The sequence below is a fragment of the Mustela nigripes genome, chromosome 1 (genome assembly GCF_022355385.1).
Source record: "Mustela nigripes isolate SB6536 chromosome 1, MUSNIG.SB6536, whole genome shotgun sequence".
Taxonomy (NCBI): Eukaryota; Metazoa; Chordata; class Mammalia; order Carnivora; family Mustelidae; genus Mustela; species Mustela nigripes.
Genome location: NC_081557.1, coordinates 182,681,453 through 182,704,098, shown reverse-complemented (window position 1 = coordinate 182,704,098; position 22,646 = coordinate 182,681,453). Strand labels below are relative to the sequence as shown.

Sequence of the window (22,646 nt, the reverse complement as noted above, 5' to 3'; positions counted from 1 at the left end):
GTGAGAAGCAGGACAATGTGAAGAGGAGCGAGCACCTCTGTGTTAGACTCAGATTTGAATTTGGGGCCTTAAGGGCTTCCTAGCGAGTAACGTGGAGAAGTCGTTTCATCACGCTGAAACTTAGCTGTCCCATCTGAAAGAGAGAAAACTCTGTAGGGTTAATGTGAGGGTGATTTGAGATGTACACAGTTCCAGCCTCAACAAATATCAGTACCCTTCCTCATTCACAGTTTACAAAGTGCTTTGCTGTACACTTGAGCCTCATGCAACACTGTGAGGTAGGTATTATTATTATTCCCATTGTATAGATAAGACCCCTGAAACCCTTAAAGTAGTGCACTTATGCAAGGTCAGGGAGCTAGCCAGTGGTGGGGTAGGTGTGAATCCAGCTTTTCCAGCATCAGATGTCTAGCTCTTTCTTCTGCACGGGTTGCCTTACACTCAGCACGGGCTGCTCTGGCTTGGTTACTGGCCCATTTTCCCCTCCCATGCCCCTCTCCCCAACACATCTTGAAGTTTTCTTTCTGTAGAAGACTGATTTCACTGACTTCATTCCTGGGAGTGCCACAGTGTAGAAGGGGGGAAATACCCTCAGGTCAAGTGTGTGCATTCAGGTGGCTTATGCCTCCCTCGACCTCTGTAAGGGAAATGTAGCTCGCACAAAGGAATGTGAGGGGAGCAGATGTGCTCTGTATTACCTGTAATACACCATTGGCAGAAAGAATAGCTTTTTTCAGAGAAGTTGCCAGAAGTGGGAAAAAAGTTGAGCACTGATCTCTCAGAAGCTATGAGCCTTGGCTTCCCAGTCTCTCCAGATCTGGTTTAAAACTGTCATTTTGCTTGAATTTTTAAAATTATGCAAGAAGATGTTTAAATATCTTTAATATTATTAATGCCATGAATATTAATAGTCTCTGTGTACTGACTTTAGTAAAACTTTGGAGAAATTTCACGTCTCTGTTATTCTTTTTTATTTATTTTTTTTTTTTTTTTTTTTTTTTTTTTAAAGATTTTATTTATTTATTTGACAGAGAGAGATCACAAGTAGGCAGAGAGGCAGGCAGAGAGAGAGGAGGAAGCAGGCTCCCTGCTGAGCAGAGAGCCCGATGCGGGACTCGATCCCAGGACCCTGAGATCATGACCTGAGCCGAAGGCAGCGGCTTAACCCACTGAGCCACCCAGGCGCCCACTGTTATTCTTTTTTAGAAGAGAGAAGGAGCTAGAGAAATCCTTTGTCCAAACCACTAGAAATGATTTCAGTCAACAGTCAGATACTGACCTCCAGTGGCAAAGAGGAGAATTAATTTTATTAGCCCAGGTTTTCTCTTGGCTTGATTGTGCCACTTCCTTCCTCTTAGCATCCCACATGTTCCTGAGTTATGATGCTGGGAAGTCAGGTGATGGGGTGAATACATATTTCTGCACAGGGGGCCCTGCCTTTGTATCATACCTTATCAGTAGTAGCTTGCCCAAGAGTTAAGAGGCGGGTCCCGCTCACATACATGAAGAGTAGCCAGTAATCATGTGCTACTCTTACTTTCTCCTTCTACCCTTCTACCCACTGTGAAGTTAAACCCAAAGAGAGAAGAGAACCAAAATTCTTTAAGCTTATTCTATTCAAAGTTGTGAATCTCAATCAGTATAGGGCCATGATCCTAAGAAGACATGTTATTTTGGCTCATATTTTAGGGTTATAAAATATCGAATGATACCTTTTGAACTTGTAGCGTGTTTCTGTTCAAGGGTAGGAGAAAAATATAGGCTCAGGAGCAGACAGTTGCTTCTAGGCATCTTTGCCTTCTAGATGCCATGAATACATTTTGATAATTATGTTTAGTATGAGCCAGATTTGTGGGGTTTTTATACTTGATTTATTTGACAGAGAAAGAGACAGCGAGAGAGGGAACACAAGCAGGGGGAGTGGGAGAGGGAGAAGCAGGCTTCCTGCTGAGCACGGAAACTATTGTGGGCCTCGATCCCTGAACCCTGGGATCACAACCTGAGCCAAAGGCAGACGCTTAACAGACTGAGCCACCCAGGCAACCCCGTGAGCCAGATTTTAAAATACGTTTTCAGTTCTACTGCAGTACACCTTGTGAACATCTTGATAAGTGTGAGCATGTTGCTCACGTGAATTTTTACCATTGGAAATATATTAAATCACTTATGAAATTCAACTTCCACAAAATGTCCCTTGGAAGTGTTGACTCCAGAAATGTTATCGAGGAGAATATAGTAGATTATATTTTTGATTTCCCAATGAATGTATTCTAATTTACTAGGTTAATTGTATTTTTTCCTAGTTAAACCTCTTCACTCAGTCTAACTCAAGAGTTTTTGAATCACACAGTTTTAACAGCATTCTCAACCAACCAACACGTTATCAGGTAAGCATTCAATAGATGTTTCTCTTTACCTGTATATAATTCCATGTATGTGTGTGCGTGTGTAGTGAGTAGAATTGTGTTCTGTTGTATTATGAGGATAGAACAGTACAGAAAAAAAAAATAGTATGTTAGTTGGACAGGACTTTAGAAATCAGAGTCTGGGTCCTCATTTTTTTGGTTGAAGAAGAAGAGTTCTTTGTAATATTAAAAGCAAAGTGTTGCCACAGTTTGCAAAGAATACCTTCAAATACCTTGAGCTGGAAAAGCAGTGAAAGATATGATATATTGGGAAAATAATGCCCTCACAGTATGGAAACCTGATACACTTCTCTGGGTAATATATTGTTTCATCAGTACTACTTTAAAATGTGTTTTGCATTTTGATATTAGATGTGACATTTGAATACTAAATTCCAACTCAGAAGAAGTTGTAGCTTTTTACTTTCCATCTGATTGATCATTTTGACTATGAAATCTATAGATTGCTGATGTGTACCAGATCACAAGAATGAGGATCCAGGAATTTGCAATGTACAGCAATGTCAGTTAATGGGTGCAGTTTTGTATCATTTTCTTGAAGCAGCACATTCTGCAAAATTGCTTGTCCAAGCCTTTTTAATGGTTACCTTATATCCCATTATATGGTTATATTTAACATGTCAGTGTTCTATCAATGGAAATAGAAGATATGGTCAATATTTAGCTGTTACAAGCAACACTGTATATATGACATTTGAAATATGTGCAAATCTGTGAAATTGGTATCTAAACATTTTAATTTTTTAGTTATCAAATTGATTTTGATGGACCTTGTGCCAATTTATATTCTGTATTCTTACAATATTACAATAAATGTATGAGAGAGCGCATTTCCTCCTAAATGTACCAACAGCGTATTAGTAGAGGTATTTTTAGTCTTTGCCAAATAGATGGGTGAATATGGTATCACAGCATAGTTTTATTTGCCATCCTTTGTGATGAACAAACTTGACCATCTTGTTATGTTTACTGTTCCTTATGTTTGAGATCCTATGTATTTACTTTTCTTTTTTGTTATAAATTAAGAGGCTTTTTTGTTATAAATTAAGAGGCTTTTGTTATAAATTAAGAGGAATTCTTTTAAGAATTATTTAAAAAATTCTTTTAAGAAAATTGGCCCTTTGCCTGTGATATGAGTTGAAAAAAATTTTCTTCTGTTTGCTTTGTATTTTTTAAAATATTTTTTCCTGGGGTGCCTGGATGGCTCAGTCGCTTAAGCTGCTACCTTTAGATCAGGTCATGATCCCAGGGTCCTGGGATGGAACCCTGCATTGGCTCGGCAGGGGGCCCGCTTCTCCCTCTGACTGCCACTCCCTCTGCTTATACTCTCTCTCTTTCTGTGTCAAATAAATAAATAAAATCTTTTAAAAAAATATATTTTCCCCAACCTTCTGATTTTTGTATAGTCAGCTCCACAAACTTTTTATGGCTTTAGATTTTGTATCCTGTTTAGAAAGGTCTTTCCCCGTGTAAGAATACTTAAGACGTTTTTACACACATTTTCTTTAGTACTTATGGTGACACATTCTATATGAAAATCTTTGACCCATGTAGAATATATTTTGAAGCAAAGTGTGAGGTGGGGAATCCAAATTTACTTTTTTCCAGATGATTATATAGCTGATAATTATATTAAATAATTATCTTTTTATTGATTTTTTAAAAAACGATTTTATTTATTTGTTTGTCAGAGAAAAAGCGCACTGGGCAGGCAGAGGGAGAAGCAGGGTCCCAGGGTCCCCGCTGAGCAAGGAACCCAATGCGGGACTTGATCCCCGGGTCCTGGGATCATGACCTGAGCCAAAGGCAGATGCTTGACCAACTGAGCCACCCAGGATCCCTTTAGTGAATTGAAATATCACCTTTATCACTTACTAAATTTCTTTATCTCCTTAGATTTATTTCTATGCTTTCCATATGTGATAGAACCATATTATTTTAATTATTATAGTTTAGAATAAAAGTCAAACAAAATATATAGACACAAACACCCACATATGCATGTTCTTGAAGACTTACATTACATAATATTATGGCTCTTCTTTTTTGTTAATATTTATATTGAACTTTAGAGTCAGCTTGAGTAGTTTGCAAAATATCCTATTGGTATTTTTATTGTGATTGTATTAACTTAAGTAAAATTGGGTTCTTTATAATATTCTGACTTCCTTTTCAAGAACATGATACATCTCTCCATTTATTCAGATCTTCATATGTGTATTCAGTATCATAAAGTGTCCTCTTATCATTCATATTAATTAGGATTAAGTTTGGTGCAAACCACACAAAACCACCAAATACCATCCACTAAGTAGTTAAAAAAAAAAAAAAACATAAATTTATTTCTCTTCACCTATTCAAAAAGTCAGGAGGGGGTCACTTCCAGGGCTGGTATGGTACCTACCAATGTCAGGGACCAAGGCTCTTGGATCATATAATTCTGTCGTGACTGGCTTTCAGTCTAACATGCTCTCATGGTCCAAGAAAGCTATTGGAGCTCTAGCTCTTACGTATGCATTCCAGAATACATTTAGAATGTGATAGGGAGAAAGACAATCCTCTCTTCTGTAAGGATCTTCTGTAAAGCTTCACAACTTACCTGCAATGGAGGGTGGGAAATAAAGCCATAATTCCTAGTGGCTATTTGCCAAGCTAAAAAACCCAGGAAAAGAATTGGCAGTCTCTGCTGAAATGAATAATATTACTTGTCTTGGTGCTTATCTTTATGTCTTTACACATACTTCTATCTCTATTACTTGATTTATAAGTTGCAAGTTTTCTCTTTTGATCCTCCAGCTCTAAAATATGAGAAAATCAATGTGTTTATTTTCTCTTCCATCATTTCCCCCTTCCCCCAGCTTTTGTTGATTAAATTATTAGAACTTGCCAGGGAGGAGGAGAAAAAAAACTTTTCTTTACCCATTATGTTCTGTCACTGGGGCCTGTCAATTAAACTGACAAAGACAGATTAATAGGGGAAGAAAACCCACAGTTTATTTACACACACAAAGTGTACATGCACTGGAGAACTCAGTGATGAATAACTCAAGAGAGTAGTTTGAATTTGGAGCTTATATACCATCTTATATACCCATCTTATCAATGGGTAGTAAATTTGGGGAGACATGACAAGACAGAGGAAAAGGGGTTTGGGTTCCCAGGGTAGTAAGTTACGGGAGGGTAATATTTGAGGTAAAATTAAGATTTGATTGTGCAGGGGCACCTGAGTGGTTCAGTGGGTTAAGCCTCTGCATTCGGCTCAGGTCATGATCTCAGGGTCCTGGGATCAAGCCCTGCATCAGGCTCTCTGCTTAGCGGGGAGCCTGCTTCTCCCTCTTTTTCTGCCTGCCTTTCTGCCTACTTGTGCTCTCTCTCTCTCTGTGTCAAATAAATAAATAAAATCTTAAAAAAAAAAAAAAGATTTGATTGTGCAGCTTCATCTCAGTTCCAATTCTCTGTCTCCAGTGATGATGATTGTTTTAATTCCTCCTGATATGGGATAAGAGAGAGGCAAGATCTTCACAAAGGGAAGTTTATGTCTTGCTTTTAGACAGATAGGAGAAGGGTAGTGAGCTCTTTCTGTGGTTTCTGCTTCTTAATTGACTTCAGCTCAAAGTAATCCTCATACCAAAGTGCTGTATATTGGGGTGACATGTTCTGATCCCTTTCACTACCTGGTCAGGATTATGACCTACATTTGCTTTCATTTTGGTTCACAGAGTCCAAACTCACCAGGGATCATTTTGCCTTACTTTTTGTTTGTGGGTTGAAGTTTGTCTTCCTTTAGTTTCTTCAAAAAGAGCTCATGGGAACTATGTTCTCTGAGTTATTTCACATGCTTAACTATTTTCTATATATTTGTATTGACTTGCTATACAATTGTTTGATATGACTTTACTTTCTTAATATATTTGTAAACTGCTCCACTGCTCCTAGAATGAAAAGCTAATGTGGAAAGATTTGAAGCCGGATTGCTTTTCTTTAAACCACTGAGCCACCCAGGCACCTTGGATTGCTTTTCTTATATGGTTGACCTGAGATTTTTATTTAAATGCCCAAATTTTCTTCGTTTATTTCTTAAATCCAGTAACTTGCTATTGTTTATTCTGTAGGTGAATCTGCATGGATTTTTTTCTGGCACAAAGTATGACTCTTAAATCCATACATTCAAGTCTTCTTTTATTTCTGAATAATTTTCTTAAATTATATCTTGAAATATTTTTTCTGTTCCTCTATTTGGGTTATCTTCTTTAAAGATACCAGTTAGATGGGATGCCTGGGTGGCGTATCTGGTTAAGCGGCTGACTTTGGCTCAGGTCATGATCCCAGTGTCCTGGGATCGAGTCCCGCATCAGGCTCCTTGCTCAGCAGGGAGCCTGCTTCTCCCTCTGCCTACATTCTGTCTGCTTGTGCTCACTCTCGCTCCTCTCTCTCTCTGACAAATAAATAAATAAAATCTTTAAAAAAAAAAAAGATACCAGTTAGATGCCTGCTGAATCTACTTTGCCTATCTCCATAGGTACCATTTTTACTCTATTTCACTTGAATTCCTCATCCATTTCTCCTTTTTTGGCTCCTTTTTTCTCATACTGTATCTTTTTTGGGGTCTGCCTTCATATGTGCTCCTTAAGTTCACCTTTCATTTCTGTGATGGTTTTATTTTTTTCTTTCTCCTCTTCTTCAGATTTTCAAGTTTATATATCACTTCCCTTTTTTGGCTCACCTTATTTTCCTTGACCTCTTGTGCTCTTATTTTAAAGACATGATTGGCTCATATATATTTTTTTAATATCTTTTAATGATGGCATCATGTATTTTCATCTTTTCTTTAACATGTTACTGGTGAGTTTTCTTTACTTGCTGTTTCTTTTTTTTTTTTAAGATTTATTTATTTATTTATTTATTTATTTATTTGACAGAGAGAGATCACAAGTAGGCAGAGAGGCAGGCAGAGAGAGAGAAGAGGAAGCAGGCTCCCTGCTGAGCAGAGAGCCTGATGCGGGGCTCGATCCCAGGACCCTGGGATCATGACCTGAGCTGAAGGCAAAGGCTTAACCCACTGAACCACCCAGGCGCCCCGACTTGCTGTTTCTTTTATTCTTTTTTTCTTGAGCTATCTTCATAATAGACTTTGTGGAGATTCCTTACTTATTATCACTTGGTTTTGAACAAAGTGAGTTCTTTAACCGGCTGCTTTCAGGAGTTCGGAGTGGTGTTGGAGAATTCCAGATGCTTATTCTCAGCTAATAGGATTTTCCTTTAGGCACAGGATTGTATATGTTTACTTCTTCTCCATGTTTCCTGTCAGAAAATAGCATCAAAGACTAGTCAGACACTCCCTCTCAACCTCACTGAATACTTCTAGAAAATATGGCTTTCCTTCATAATTTCTCCTTCCCTTTTCTATTCTAAGCTTCTTGATATTTTGTATCAGAAAGTCAAGGGAAGTTCTCAACCATGAATGTCTGCCCTTGTCATTTTCTTATACTCCCACTTGATCTTTTCACATAACCTTTCTAAAAAAGAATATGGATGTCTCTAAATTTCATCAAAGGACCTTGTCTTTCTGTTTCTTATTCTCCTTGTTGCTTTTGAGTGACTTAGAAGTGGGGGAAATTCCCAAGTTTACTGTCAAATTCAAACTTCTTGTGGTCTGCAAATTGTTATGCTTCTATAAACTCCGAGAAAAAAAGTTTTGATCAGCAATCAAACTTCATATGCCAATCAAACTTCATATAAATGCCTTGATTATATTTAGATAAAGTCTCTTTATTATGAACTCCACAAATGATAACAATTGGTTTAGTTGTTATCGATATTTTTTAGGCAGTGTATTTTAATATACGACCTGCCTTAAAGAAATCCTAGATCCTAATCTGCTAAATGGGGGTTATTTCCTTCAAAGTGGTAACCTTTTGGGGTACACCAATGCTGATGGTGCTACCATAGCTTAGAATATTTTTGGAATATCTCTAAAGAATTACTTTTATACTTAGTTCATAAGATACACAAAAATGCTTTATTCTCATTACTAAATTCAGATAATTATTCACATTATTAACTGAGTCAATGCCATAGTAACTTTACATATTTTTCAAAAATAGTCACATCCATCTTCAAAAAACACATGGCCACCACCGGTTGGTTTTACCACCATATGCGTTTTAGATCTAAATGAGTATTTCCTCACCATTTACCTCAAAATCAGAGAGATTCAAATGTGTCTCAAAGTACAACAGAGGAAGAGTTTCCAAAATTCTTTCATTGTTGACAGTATTATTTATATTAACATTAATTATTAATAGTATGCTGAGATCATTTTCGTTATGTATGTACAGATTTTTTTTTTTTTTTAACAGAACTAAGGATGAGTTTTCTGAAAACATAAGGTCTTGGAGGGATGGCCTTGATTGAATTCTGTTCATGAATACCTGTGTTAGTTCAAGTTAAAGGTACATAGATATGCTAAGGTGACCTTAAGAAAAGGGAGGTTTTTCTAAGGCTGCACAGAGGCAAGGCTGTAGGTTCTTGGGTCCTGTTATCTCTGGGGTCTCTGGTAGCAGCTCTGCTTTAACCAGCTTCTTTGACTTGGGGACAACTTTGGCCCAGGTAGTATCAGGCTGTCTTTGGCCCACATGGTAGTCTCTGATCTAATCCATGAGGGTTAACATAGGTGGCTTGGTTTTACTGGAAAGCACATGGCAGTTTTTCTCTAAAGGAAGCAATATGACACATTCATATTAAGCTTCACTCACAGTGAGTTTGAAGGCACTTTAAGACTCCCACTATTCAGAATGGTCCTTCATTATAAGGATATAAAGTTACAGTCCATGCCTTCAAGGATCTCTCTCTCCCTGGAATGGAAAGGTGGAGTTGAGTTGGGAAGGAAGTGAAGGGCAGAAAAAAGTAGATGAACGTCACACAACCCTGTGTTTGTGGCCATGTGATGTAGGTGAAACGTAAAGAAATGGTATGAGAACCTAGGGAAACCAAGAGGACAGGAATATTTGAAAACTGATCAAATAGAAAAAGTGATTGTTTCTCTAAAGAACAGAACTTGGACTAGTGGTTAGAAGGTACAATAAAGCAGATTTGGTGCAATACAAAAGAATTGTTTTTAAACTGCTACGGTTGTCTAAAAATAAATTAAATCAGCTGTCCGGAAAGTGTTTTAGGCTCTGAATCACAGCTGTTGGTTCAGAGGCTGGGCAATGGAGATGGGTCAGGCCGTCTCAAAGTGAGTGGTATGAAAATATGAAAAACATGTGACTTCCAAGGTCCCTTCCCTCTCTAAAATTTTATTCTTCTGAGTTCTTTATGCTTGTTTCTTTTTACATATAATTTAATTTAATTTTTTTTCTGTGTTCCAAAATTCATTGTTTATGCACCACACCCAGTGCTCCATGCAAATATGTACGCTCCATAATACCCACCACGGGGCTCACCCAACACCCATCCCCTTCTCCTCCAAAACCCTCAGTTTGTTTCTCAGAGTCCGCAGTCTCTCATGGCTTGCCCCCACCTCTGATTTCCCCCAACTCACTTCTCCTTTCCGACTCCCAATGAGTTTTGCCTTATAGTCATACTTTAAAGATTGCTACTATCCCTATTATGGAACTCCTGATAACAGTTAAATTTGGCTTCTCTATAGAATTAAATGAGAAAATGAAGGTAAAGGTACTTGAGAGAATGTTTCACAGTTGTTACTTGAATTTGAATCAGTGAAAAATAAGCAAGTGAGAAGAAAAGCTTTGATGCCTTTTGGGAACGAAGAACATATCTATATATCCAACCACCCACATTTCATTCCTTTTCCCAGTCTGAATGGAGAGTTGAGAAAGGAACTCAGATTTATTAGCAAGAGATAATGTTTAAGGTAACTACTACCTAGGCTTTCCACCCTGGATAGAGAAAATTCATAGTCTACTCCACAAAAGTCACAATATCTACCTTAAAGAGTGACTCACAGGATCATATCAAGAAATTTGGGTAGTTTCTGGAGGTATGTGAACTGTGGAAATCAATCTATAGACTTCTTTATTCCTTTAGTTTTCTATTCCATTAGTTAGTAACTTGACCAAGAAGGGAAAATGATGAAACTGTTATTCGTCAATTTAGTTAATGGACTGGCTTTGGTTAAGGAATCAGTTGAAAATTTGAAGATAATATTTATAATGGTAATTTTACGTGTCACATATGTTTTATGATCTTTGCCTGTATAACCATCATTATTAAGATTGGTTAATCAAGATTTGCTTTACAGAAGCATACATGATAATGAAAGCATAATAGTTATGTTAATTGAGCACCTACCGTGTAATTTACCTATATTATTTCTTTTACAGTGTATATTGTAACATTTCCAGTACGCAATTTTAGTTGCCAAGGTTCCACAGCTTATAAATAATGGAGTCACAACTCAAATCCAGGCAATTTGCCCTTACAGCCCACTTTTTCAACTGCTTACACAATACTGCCTCGGGTTCACCAGACAAGCCACCTAATAGAATGGAAATGGCCAGCCTTTGCCCCTTCTCTGAATTGTACATAATTTTGGAATTCACATGAATTATTTTTCCAACATGAACTGAGGGATGGACTGTTGCCAGGTAGTGCCATGTGTGGAGAAACTGAGTTCAATCCAACATCAGGTATCTTCTTGCCTTGTAGAGAAGCTCAAATTTAGGATGGTGGTAGATATAAATATATTTAAACTGTAAATATTAAGATAAAAAAAACTTTTTTAAAAATGAGAATTTTTATGGGATACATGAAAAACCTAAAACACCCAATTTTGAAGGGAAAAAAAATTTAAACCTGTAACCATAATTTTCCCTATAGGTCAAAGATGAATGTATCTACCTGCAGTGAAAGAATTTAATCTGAGTGACTCTGTACAGGTGTTTCTAGGGAATCTGTACTCTATTTGAATTTTTAAAATATTTTATTTTCCTATCTTCTTTCTTTCTGGCAGTAAATATGCTTTAAAAAATACCGTACATCTTTTCATAGACTTTTTCTAAGTATAGTTTTGGATTATGTTAAATATTTTAGAGAATATTCTATTAGAGCATATGGGTAGCAATATCTTAGTCTTCACATTTTACCTTCATAAATAATGCTAGCAAGAATGAACCTCTTCTAAGCAGAAATCCTGCTTTTACATGTGCTTGATGATTTAATCCATACAACCTCTGAATTTTTATTACCCCCATTTTTTAATATGGAGGAAATGGGAGCTTAGGGAGTTTAAGCACCTTAAGTTCACTCAGCTAATAAATAAAGACCTGTTCAAAGTCAGAGATTTTTTTTACTCCAAACTCATTCTGCCTCATTTTAATTTTTGAGCAGTTTTATTTTTTTGTAGAGATAGGATTTCTAAATAACACATTTCTGAATGGTTCTAAACAAGCCCTTAGAAGCTCTGAAATTTTCTCAGTTTATGTATTAGCTGAAGTGTTTACAGCTTTGTTTGTAAAAGTGAAATATGTTTGTCAGTTCATTATAATTGAAGGGCTATTGCTGCTGGAAATGGAATGAATGCCCAGACTGGTGAAGCACATCAGTTTGTTAGGCAGCATTAAAAGCCTACTCAGAAGAATATTTTAATTGTTTTTATTTTATTATATTTTAAATTTTGATGATAAACTATTCCATACACAGAATGGTACCACAAATATCCTGGTAGACATCTGTGCCACTACCGTCTTGATTTAATAAGTGCTAACATTTTGCCATATTCTTTTTGACCTTTTGGATTTTTTGATACAACTAAATGCCCCCACCCTATCCCATTAGCTCTTATCCTTCCATGAGGATCTTTACTATTTTGAAGTTCAAGTATGTTCTTCCCATGTATGCTTCTCTATATTTTTACTTTCATAAGTACATTCATAATTCTATGTACTAGTTTTATGTGTTTTTAAAATATACATAAACAAATAATATACTACATATTCTGCACTTTTTCCACTTTATGCTTTTGAGAATTACCTATATTGATACATGTACATCTTGTTTTCCATTCTCACTGTTATAGGGTAATATTCCATTGTATGAATAAGCCATTTTGTTTTTTATTCCTCTGTTGATGAATATTTCTCTTATTTTCCTTCTCTGACTATTATAAATAATGCTGTATTTAAGATCTTAATAAGTGTCTACTTTTGCACATTTCTAAGTGTTTTTCTGGATGACCTACCTGGGAGTAGTTTATCAGTTTATAGTTCCATCAACATGGTACAAGAGTTTCTCACTGTTTGCAGAAGCACTTGGTATTAACAGATTTTAAAACATTTGCCTACTAAAAAACAACTGCCCTGTACATCTTAAAAAATGTGGGTCTCATGAAAGACAAAGGCCAAGGAACTGTTCCAGATAAAAGAAGACTAAAGATAAATAACATCTGAAAGCAGTATTATTCCTCAGGAAAAAGAAACTGAATATGTTTTAAACAGTTCTTGACCCATGTTAATTTTTCTAAAGTTTGATCATTGTAGGATGGTTATATAAGAGAATATTCTTGTTCTTTGGGAATACTGAAGTATTTATTTATTTATTAAAGATTCTATTTATTTATCGGGGGGGGGGGGCGAGCACAGGCAGACAGAATGGCAGGCAGAGGCAGAGGGAGAAGCAGGCTCCCGCCGAGCAAGGAGCCCGATGTGGGACTCGATCCCAGGATGCTGGGATCATGACCTGAGCCGAAGGCAGCTGCTTAACCAACTGAGCCACCCAGGCGTCCCAATACTGAAGTATTTAAAGATAAAGGGACATGATGTCTGAAAATTCTTTTCAAATGCCTTAGCAGTATAATAATATATAGACAGTGAGATAAAGCAAGGTAGCAACTTTCTCACACTGGTGAATCTAGGTAAAGAGTATATGTGAATTCGTTTTACTTTCAGCTCTTCGATAGATATGAAGTCTTTTTGGAAGAAAAAATGTTCGCTAAACTCATAGGTGTGAATGCATTTGTTATTTTAATTTACTCTTCTCTGATTACTAAGTGAAATTGAACATCTTTTTATATGTTGGTCATTCAGATTTCCTTTTTTGTGAATTTAAATTCCTTTTCCTGATTCTGCTTGCCAATTTGCCTTTTCCTTATTGACTTCTCAAAATTCTGTAATATTCTTCATCCCCATTCTTTTTTTTTTTTTTTAAGATTTTATTTATTTGACAGACAGAGATCACAAGTAGGCAGAGAAGCAGGCAGAGAGAGAGAGGGAAGCAGGCTCACTGCTGAGCAGAGAGCCTGATGCAGGGCTTGATCCCAGGACCCTGAGATCATGACCTGAGCTGAAAGACAGAGGCTTAACCCATTGAGCCACTCAGGCACCCCCATTCCAATTCTTTGTTGATGTGTTTCGCAAACAACTTCTCTTTTCGGTTTGTCTTTTAACTTTGGGTAATGGGTTTATTAGGGCGTCTCAGCCTATGAGTGTATAAAATAACTTTGTTTTCAATATTTTCCCACTAACTGTCCTATTTGGGACTCTTCTTTTCTGTTGGATGGAGGATCCCTTTACAACATCTTGTCAAGACTCCAAAACTCTCCAGTAACTTGGTTATTAAAAAGTCTCTTATTTATAATTAAAGAAGACAGTTAAGTTTATCTTGAACCATGAATGTCCAAATAAAATCTAAATCTCTTCTCCTCCTTACTCCTAGCATAAATGAACCCTTTCCATGTCTCTAGTGGAGAAAGGCTATGGTCTGCTTTGTATATACATCCATCCCCTAACTCCTCAAGGCATCCTCTGCCATGTGGAGTGGGAAGAACAAGCCAAAGGGCAAGCATTTTTCCACTTGAGTGAACTGTGGGTGCAGCTTCCTCCTTGTTTGTCACTACTGCTCTAATGCTGGACAAGTTTTAACGTCCTCACTGTGGCAGGCACCCATATGCTGCCTTTGTAACTGGGCTGGGAGCATAGTGAGAGTGTTTGAAAAAGCCACGGGGGCTACCTCCCCTTTGCCTAGCTCCTGAAGCAGAGATCTAGCCCTGACTTCAAGTTCACATCCAATTTTCACTTTTCCATAAGGACAGCCTGTTATCCCAGTCCCATTCATTGAATAGACTCCCCTTTCCCACTGATGTGTATTAATGCCTTCCACCAATACAGTGGAAATTTTATCTGTTTGCCAAATAATGGGAGTACAGGTTGACCCAATGGCTGTTATACTCTTAACTGAGTTCTTTTTTTGCCCTGACTTAATTGCCAGGAGCAGGTCAGCAAGTTTGCTGGGATCGATATTTAATTGGGAGCAGGAGGCCAGGCTTTTGGTTTAGGCAACTATAATCTTTATGAGTGATTGCCTTGGCTTTTCCCCCTCCCTTGGCTTCTGGGGATTGGAGGTACCCTATCTTCCTTCCTTCCACCCAGAAAGAAAGAATAATCTCTTCACCCCAAAAGCCCCTGACTCCTCCCATGTCTCAGTCCTTTTCCTTATATGGGGTGAGGAGGGGATTCATGGGAAGTACTGGTCTAGTGAGTTTCAGTAAGCCTTGAGAGGTGGCTGGCCCCAACTGCTAGTGACAGGTTGGTCTTAGACCATGGAGTACTTAGCATCCTTTCTCATCAGTTTTGGATTTATCAACAATTTCAGGACAACCAGAAAAATCTCATTTGACATAAGGTTACATTTCATTGGTATTCTTTCTTGCATAAAAGTTTTAAAATGTTTTAATATAGTCAGATTTATTCTTCCTTGTGGCTTATCCTTTCCTTTAGCTTTTTCAAGATGTATTTCTCTATTCCTTTAAAAATTTTGCTTTTCACATTTAGACCTTTTATCTATTTGACTTGAAAAATTTGTTTTATATATGATATGAGGTAGAGATCTAATTTTAATTTTCCCTTAAGAATAGTTCTTGTCTTGGTCCTATTTGTCAGTCTTTTCTTTCCCGGTGATTTGTATTACTGCCTTTCAAATTGTTTTTAACTGATAACCATTTCTTTGTATTTTCTTTCTATAGGAATCACCTTTGCTGTCCCCTAAGGTTAAGTAGATCCCTGACATGTCCACCCATCATAGTGAATTGTTCCAATGACATTTTATTAGATAGAGTAGGAGCTGTGCTTACTGTTGCATCCCTAACATTTAGGACAGTACCTGGCACCAAGCTGTCTTTCAATAAATATTTGGCGAATGAACAAGCAGGTCCAAGCCAAGTCCACCCAGCTATGAGTCTGCCCTGAAGTCTAGATTCCACAGAATTCAATAGGTTTTCTATTTTACTACAATTGGTAAAATGGGTTTTTCCTTTCCAGTAGCATAGTTTCTCTCTTGATCTGTTATTCTTTGAGATAGACATTTTGAATATTCCTAGATTTCTCCCTTTCCTTGAGCTTGGTATCTAATGGGTCACTTAGCTTCATGATTTCTACTTTCTTAACTATATCTTCCCTTCAGCTCAGGCCTTTTCCCCCCTTCCTTCCTTTATTTTTTTAATGTGGTATTTGATATATGTACAATAATTTAAGTAACACATAATAAATTATAATGACATGTATGCTTATAGAAACCACCACTTCCCTGAAAATGGGGACATTCTCTGCCCATTGCCTCTACTTAGGTGCTCCTTCCTGGCCCACCCCTTGCCTCCACCTATGAGGTAATTGCTAAGTTGAAGTTTGAGTTTCTCATCCTCTTGCTTTAGTTTCCTTTTCAAGTATAAACTTATTACATTAAAAAAATATTCCTAACAATGCATTATGTAGATTTACTTATCGAGCTTTGTAAGAATAGTTTTATACTTTGTGAAGTCTGCAAACTGAATTTTTCATTCAACATTTATGCTTCTAAGTTTCATCCATCCTGTTTTATGTGGCTATGGCTTACTGATTTCATTATTTTATTTCATTAGTGAACACCATGAGATTACATTGTGTAACATACCATGGTTTCTCTATTCTCCTGTTGATCTTTGTTTAGACTGTTTCCTGGTTTGTATTTGCTGCTTTGGACAAGATTGCTATAAATACTGTTGTTTATGTCTCTTGGTCCACTTGTGTAAAGTTTTTCCAGTCTCTGTATCAAGGAGTGGACTTTCTGGGTGAAAGGATGTGCCAGTGCTCAACTTTGAAAGATAATGCCAAATTGCTTCCCAGAGCGATCTGTTTGTATCATGCTGGTAGAGTGTCAAAGTCCCCATTGACTCATATTCTTTCCAACATTTGGCATTATAAAATTTATTATATTTTTCTCTTTTTAGATGTGAAATTGTGTCTCCGTTTAATTGTAAACTGTATTTCCTTGAGAAAAGGATTTGAGATTGTTTTATATGCCTATTGACTTGACTATTCATGATTCCATTTCTATGTAATGCCTGTTTGTCTTTGCCCTTTTTTCTATTGGGCTATTTGAGTTTTTCTTCTTGAATTAAAGTTCTTCGTGTATTTTAAATCCAAATTAAATTATTTATCAGTTGTAAGTATTGCCAATATTTTCTTCCAGTTTGTGGCTTGCTTTTTTGTTTTCTTTATAGTATCTCTATTACCAGAGGTTTGAATGAAGTTTTAATAGTAATAATATTGAATTCATCAATCTTTTCTATTTTAATTGGAATTTTTTTATCTTGTTTAAAAACCATCCAGCTCTACACTGAATTTATAAATACATTTTTCTATGCTTTAAAGGATTTACAAGCTTTATCTTTCACATTTAAGATGCATATGGAATTAATTTTTCATGTATGGTATAAAGTAGAGCTCCAATTTTACTTTACTTTTTCCTTATGGATAAATAGTTATCCTGTAAGAGCATGTCTTTAGATTAAATATGTTTATAATATATATTGCTATGAAAAGAAAATATACAATATCACAAAATAATGGTATTTTGAAAACATAAAATATGTATGTGTGTGTGTATATATATATATAGTATTTAGTATACATACAAAATTTAAAAAGACATACACCAAAATAACAATGATTATCTTTGGATAGTGGGACAATTAATGATCTATGTTTATTTCTTCTTTTCTGTAATTTCCAACTTTTCTCTGTTGAACATATATTTATATTTTTTTTAAAGTGAGAAACAAAGTAGTGTTTTTAGATAATAATGTGGTAACACATCTTAAAAAGAAACAATGAATTAATTCTTCCAACTTAACTTTTTTTTAGCTTCTTCCATTCCTATGGGTGGTGGAGAATGTTTGTAGATTATGCAGTAAGTCTTAATAGAAGGTGAAAAATGGTTGAGTTCTGAAATCTTCTATAAATAGTTAGATAAAGTTTTTCTCTCCCAAGCTGCGTTTGCTTTACAGGTATGTAAGTCTCTTTGGAGAATAGGATCCAGGTTATTTATGTGTATCATTGATGATATAATTATTTCTTTTTGATCAACAGCAGATAATGAAAAGACTTATAAAGCGATATGTTCTGAAAGCACAAGTGGACAAAGAAAATGATGAAGTTAATGAAGGTAAGCATCTTCATCTTGAGAAACATCCTTTTGCAACTAACTTAATGACCTTGGGGAACTTGATATTGATATTGAAGGATACTTTTAAAAATCCAATCTCAGGCAACAGTTCCAAGATTGATAGGAGAATCTTAGGTTACATTTATAAAACTGTCTTTTAAAAGAAAAGGTTATTAAAAATGTCAATCAGAGACAATTGATCTCTACTCAGAATGTCGTAACTGATTCTTAGAATGTAAAACCTGCATCATTCTGGAAGCCTTGTAAGCCCTATTATATAAAGTAGTCAGTAGTTTCAGTTCTGTTGCAGTGAGTTCACATGAGTGTTAACATTTTTGCAACGTTAACATTTTCCAATAAAATAGTTGGCTGGTTGGCTCAAATAGAACATACGTTTCTTCAGAAAAATTTTTGCTTTGTTGTACAGAAAGAAATCTGTAACCCATTTTTCTCATCTTGTGTTTCACTTTTGCCTTTCACTTTTTTTCTTGACTCCTTATTTAAGGTACCTATTTTTCCAGGCATATCCTAGGCAGGGCATCTGTCAGTACTATAAAAACGTTTCTCCAAAGGCAAGGCCAAAGAACAGGCCGAGAGTTGGAAAGAAATCAAACTGGGAAAAGTAAGTTGCCTTAAAAATGGAAAGTGTAGCAAAAAAATAAAAAAAATAAAATGGAAAGTGTAGCTTCTAATAGCAATGAGATGCCATGAGATCTATCTTTGCTGATAAGAGAAGAAAGGGCTAAACTAAATAAAATGGTGATGGCCTTCAAAACCATTACTTGATGGATGCCAGGAATCCTTGGAAAATCTGGGTCTGTCCACTGATACGTGTATGTAGAAAAGAAGTGTATGAATGTGTGATTGAAGACCAGCAAAAATCCAATCATGATGCCCAAGAAGCTGTCTCAGGGAGATGGGATGGAAAGGGGTTGTAGTTCAGGAAGCAGAAATCTGATCATTCGTGCAGTAACCTCCCTGGTGGGGGCGGGGGGAGGACAAGAAAAACAAAGTTATCTGGGGTAATTGGATGGCTGACAACATCAAAAACAAAGGGGCATCTTCCATATCCTTGCTCCAAAGAGGAAAATGAGTTAATGAGAATATGGAGTTTGAACAAAGTTCTAACTAAACTATCATAGAGTTTAATATCCTCATTTAATAAATGAAGAAACTGAAGTGCAAGAGGTTGAGTAGTTTGTGTTTTGTGTTTCCCGTATTGGTAGACTACAAATAACACTTAATGAAGAGTCTCCCCATAACTCAAAAACAAGGAAGGAGGATATGGCGCTAAGGAGGTGAACGGGGATCTAATGGGTTTATAGTGCAAATGTGATACTGAATGGTGTGAGAATCCATTTCCTTCACCAAAGACCAGCCTCGTGATTTCAAATTAGAATCATATTGCCAGATGGGAAAGGAAGAAGCACTTTTTTTTTTTTTTTTTGCCTAAAAAAAGGAATCTGCAAATGCTTTATGTGTATTCTTGAGGAATAGAGTTCTTTAAGATAAAAAGTTTCTGACTTGTATATATATAAAAGAATGTAGAAATTACATTTTTCAGCATCATAAAGGTACCAGCGAGTATTATGGAAGGTAGGTTTTACATGTGATTCTTTTACAGAAAGCTTGTTAAAATACCAATAATTTGTGAAGAATCATTTCTTAGATTCAGGATAAATTTCCACCCCAAAGTTCACCTTCCAATGTCAACAGCTTACCTACATTGCAATCGTTTGCAAGAGAATCTAGGTCTTAATTGCAAACTACATATACTCAAAATACTGCCAAGCTGAATTATGGGAATACATGTGCTTTAAGAGCCAGAAAGTCTCCTTTGGAGACTCCTGTGTGTATACACATTGCCAGTGGTATCACACCTAAACTTAATTTCTTACTTGTTACTTGTTACTTCCTTATACATTGGTTTTCTGTCCTACAAAGTGTTCCTCGGCCCTAAGCTCATTACTATAGCCTTCCCTAATAATCACTCCTACTTTTTTTTTTCTTGCCTTCCCTTACTTCAATTTTAAGAAAGTAAATTCCTTAAAATTTACTTGTCCCATGTCAATATTTGCCTGTTAAACAGATTGAATCACCTTTGGTAAAGTTTTGTTTTGCTAAGAGTCTCATCCATCCTAGCAAAGGGAGATGATCCATGTAGGTTTCAATCCTTATGTCTGAGGGAACTGAAGGGGCTCTCTATAGACAGAATGGGATACTCTGGCTGTATATCAGGTAGCTGAAAAATTGCCCTGTGTTAAGAGGTGTTTGAGCCACAGAACAGTAATTTAGCTGAGTTTTACTATTGAAAACATAGCTGGACTATTTCTTACAACTTTCTCAAAGGTCAGTGTATTTTTAAAGACTAATACTTCTTGGGACAGCTGGGTGACTCAGGTTAGGTGTCTGCCTTTGGCTCAGGTCATAATCCCAGAGTCCTGGGATTGAATCCTGCATCAGGCTCCTTACTCAGAAAGGAGCCTTCTTCTCCCTCTGCCTGCAGCTCCCCCTGCTTGTGATCTCTCTCTCTCTCCCTCAAACAAATTTTTAAAAATCTAAAAAAAAAAAAAAAAGACTAATGCTTCTTAAATATCTTGAGGGAAAAAATTCCGTAAAAATAACTTGGACTTTATGAAGCAAATGTATTAATATTATATGCATTTGTATGAATTTCACTCTCTCTTCTTTTCTGATCCAAAGAGCAAATTACCAATGATTTTTTTTTTTAAATACACATACTATAGGTGAATTAAAAGAAATCAAGCAAGATATCTCCAGCCTTCGTTATGAACTTTTGGAGGACAAGAGCCAAGCAACTGAGGAATTAGCCGTTCTGATTCATAAACTCAGTGAGAAACTGAATCCTAGCATGCCGAGATGTGAATGATTCAGTAACCTGGAATAATGGCTTTGACTATAGCACAAAAGTGGGCAATAATATTTCTAAGTATGAAATACTTGAAAAACTATGGTGTAAATTTTTAGTATTAACTACCTTTATCATGTGAATCTTTAAAACTTAGGTCTTAATGATTTTATTGTTTTATCACATGAAAATGCTCTTCATTTTAATTGTCTGCCTTGACATTATAAACAATGACATGCCATTGTATTTAAAGGCCCAGTATTATTCCATTACTGACACTTTTGTCCACTTTAGAATAAACTCTATGTCTTTGCACTACCTGTTTGCCTCCAAGAGACTGTAAGCTCCTTGGGGACAGGGACCATGTCTTATTCATCTTAGTGTCTCCAGCGTCTAGTACAGTGCCTGGTACATAGTAGGTGCTCAATAAATGTTGAAACCAACTGAACAGAACTGCCAACAAAATACAAATAAAAATGAAAAGGCCATCACCATGTAGCATTCCTTCCCTTGTCCAAGTGCTAAGAGGTTTTTTTTTTTTTAATAGAAATTAAAGAAATTTTATAACCAGCTATGACGGTAAGATTTTCTTAGAATTTTTGGCATCACTCATAATCCTAGAACCTTTGAGCCCTGAATGAAGAATTTAACAATGAAATGAATTAATAGAAAATATAATTACATTACATATTTAAGTTTCATAGAATTGTTCAAAATGACACATTAAAGATTTTTCTAAAGTATATAGAGTTTGTTTTCTGTCTTAAATTTTCATTTGTTGTTTTTCGGTAATGTGAATTTATTCAGTGGGGTGGTGAGTTTGTTTTTTTAAAGTTAGGGTCCATGCAGGGTTGCTATTTTGTGATAACCTTCTAATTTCTGCCTCTGATGTTTAATGCTAAAGAAGCTATCAACCACTAACTTTTATCTTGCCCATTAGCTTCATTCTGAGTTTTAGAGGGTATGTGTATGGGAAGAACCAAGAGTGAGCAATGGCTGTCTACATGGAAACACATATTCAAGCAGCACCAGGTATGTTTCATTTCCCTTTGAGGCATCTCTTGCTATCACTACTTAGTGATTGACATCCTTTTTCTTATCGAAGCATTTCAGTTACACTTTTTACACAAAATGGATGGTGATGAGCCTGTAATTGATTTATTCTATAACTGAGCTAAATACTGGTAATATTCACACCACCTCACAACGTTAATAAGAAAGGGGATATAGGCCAGTAATATCCCTCATCTATTCACAGAACATAAAGCACTCAAAAAATTTTTTTTAACCAGCTGGGTTTTAATCTCTTATAGTGTTGGGCTTATTGCCTGGATTCTCTTCACTCTGTTTTTTTGTAAAGTCTTAAGGGAATATGATTTTTGATCATAGCTCAAGGATAGTTTTATAGGTTCTAAAAACCAATTAAATACATGATACTTCAAAAATCATTTATATCACAAAGGAAGGCTTTCTAGGCATGAAAATAAAAATGAACATTAAATGGTACTACATAAGGATCTTTAAAGATAATTTCTTAATTTCTACTTTTGGGGAGTTAAAACAGTTAAGGTAAGAAAAGAACTTTATACAGTTTTACTACTATAAAATATTTCATTAACTTTTGTGCTATGCTAATGGTATTTTGTCTGAAACATTTTCAAACTTTTTGTATTTTATGTTATATCTCAGAACTGAATAGAATATTGATTTTTAATCATTATATGTTACTATAGTTTATAATAAAACAGTAAAGACATGGAGTTTCCATAATAGACAATACTTTCAGTCTTCTAGTATTATCTAGGAGTCCCAGAAAAATAAGTGTTTGCCTATAGCTATGGAACAGCATATTTAGTAATATTCCTAAGTGGGACTGGAAACATTTTGAATGACAAAGTGTCAGATTCATCTGAGGA

The 22,646-nt window shown here is 36.0% G+C and overlaps 1 protein-coding gene across 5 annotated transcripts in view; it reads left to right on the top strand.

The window, feature by feature from the left end:
• The window catches only part of TRPC3 (transient receptor potential cation channel subfamily C member 3), a 73,393-nt gene extending 51,920 nt beyond the window's left edge, over window positions 1-21,473 (top strand). The window contains exons 10-12 of one of the 5 annotated variants that reach the window (XM_059378010.1): window positions 2,304-2,387; window positions 17,789-17,861; window positions 20,609-21,473. In XM_059378010.1, the coding sequence (XP_059233993.1) occupies window positions 2,304-2,387; window positions 17,789-17,861; window positions 20,609-20,751 (300 nt within the window). In that variant the 3' untranslated portion in view covers window positions 20,752-21,473. Of the gene's footprint in view, window positions 1-230; window positions 324-2,303; window positions 2,388-17,785; window positions 17,862-20,608 lie in introns of those variants that run through there. The other 4 variants (XM_059378001.1, XM_059378027.1, XM_059378018.1 and 1 more) reach the window with 4 other exon arrangements.
• The last annotated feature ends 1,173 nt before the right edge of the window (window positions 21,474-22,646 follow it).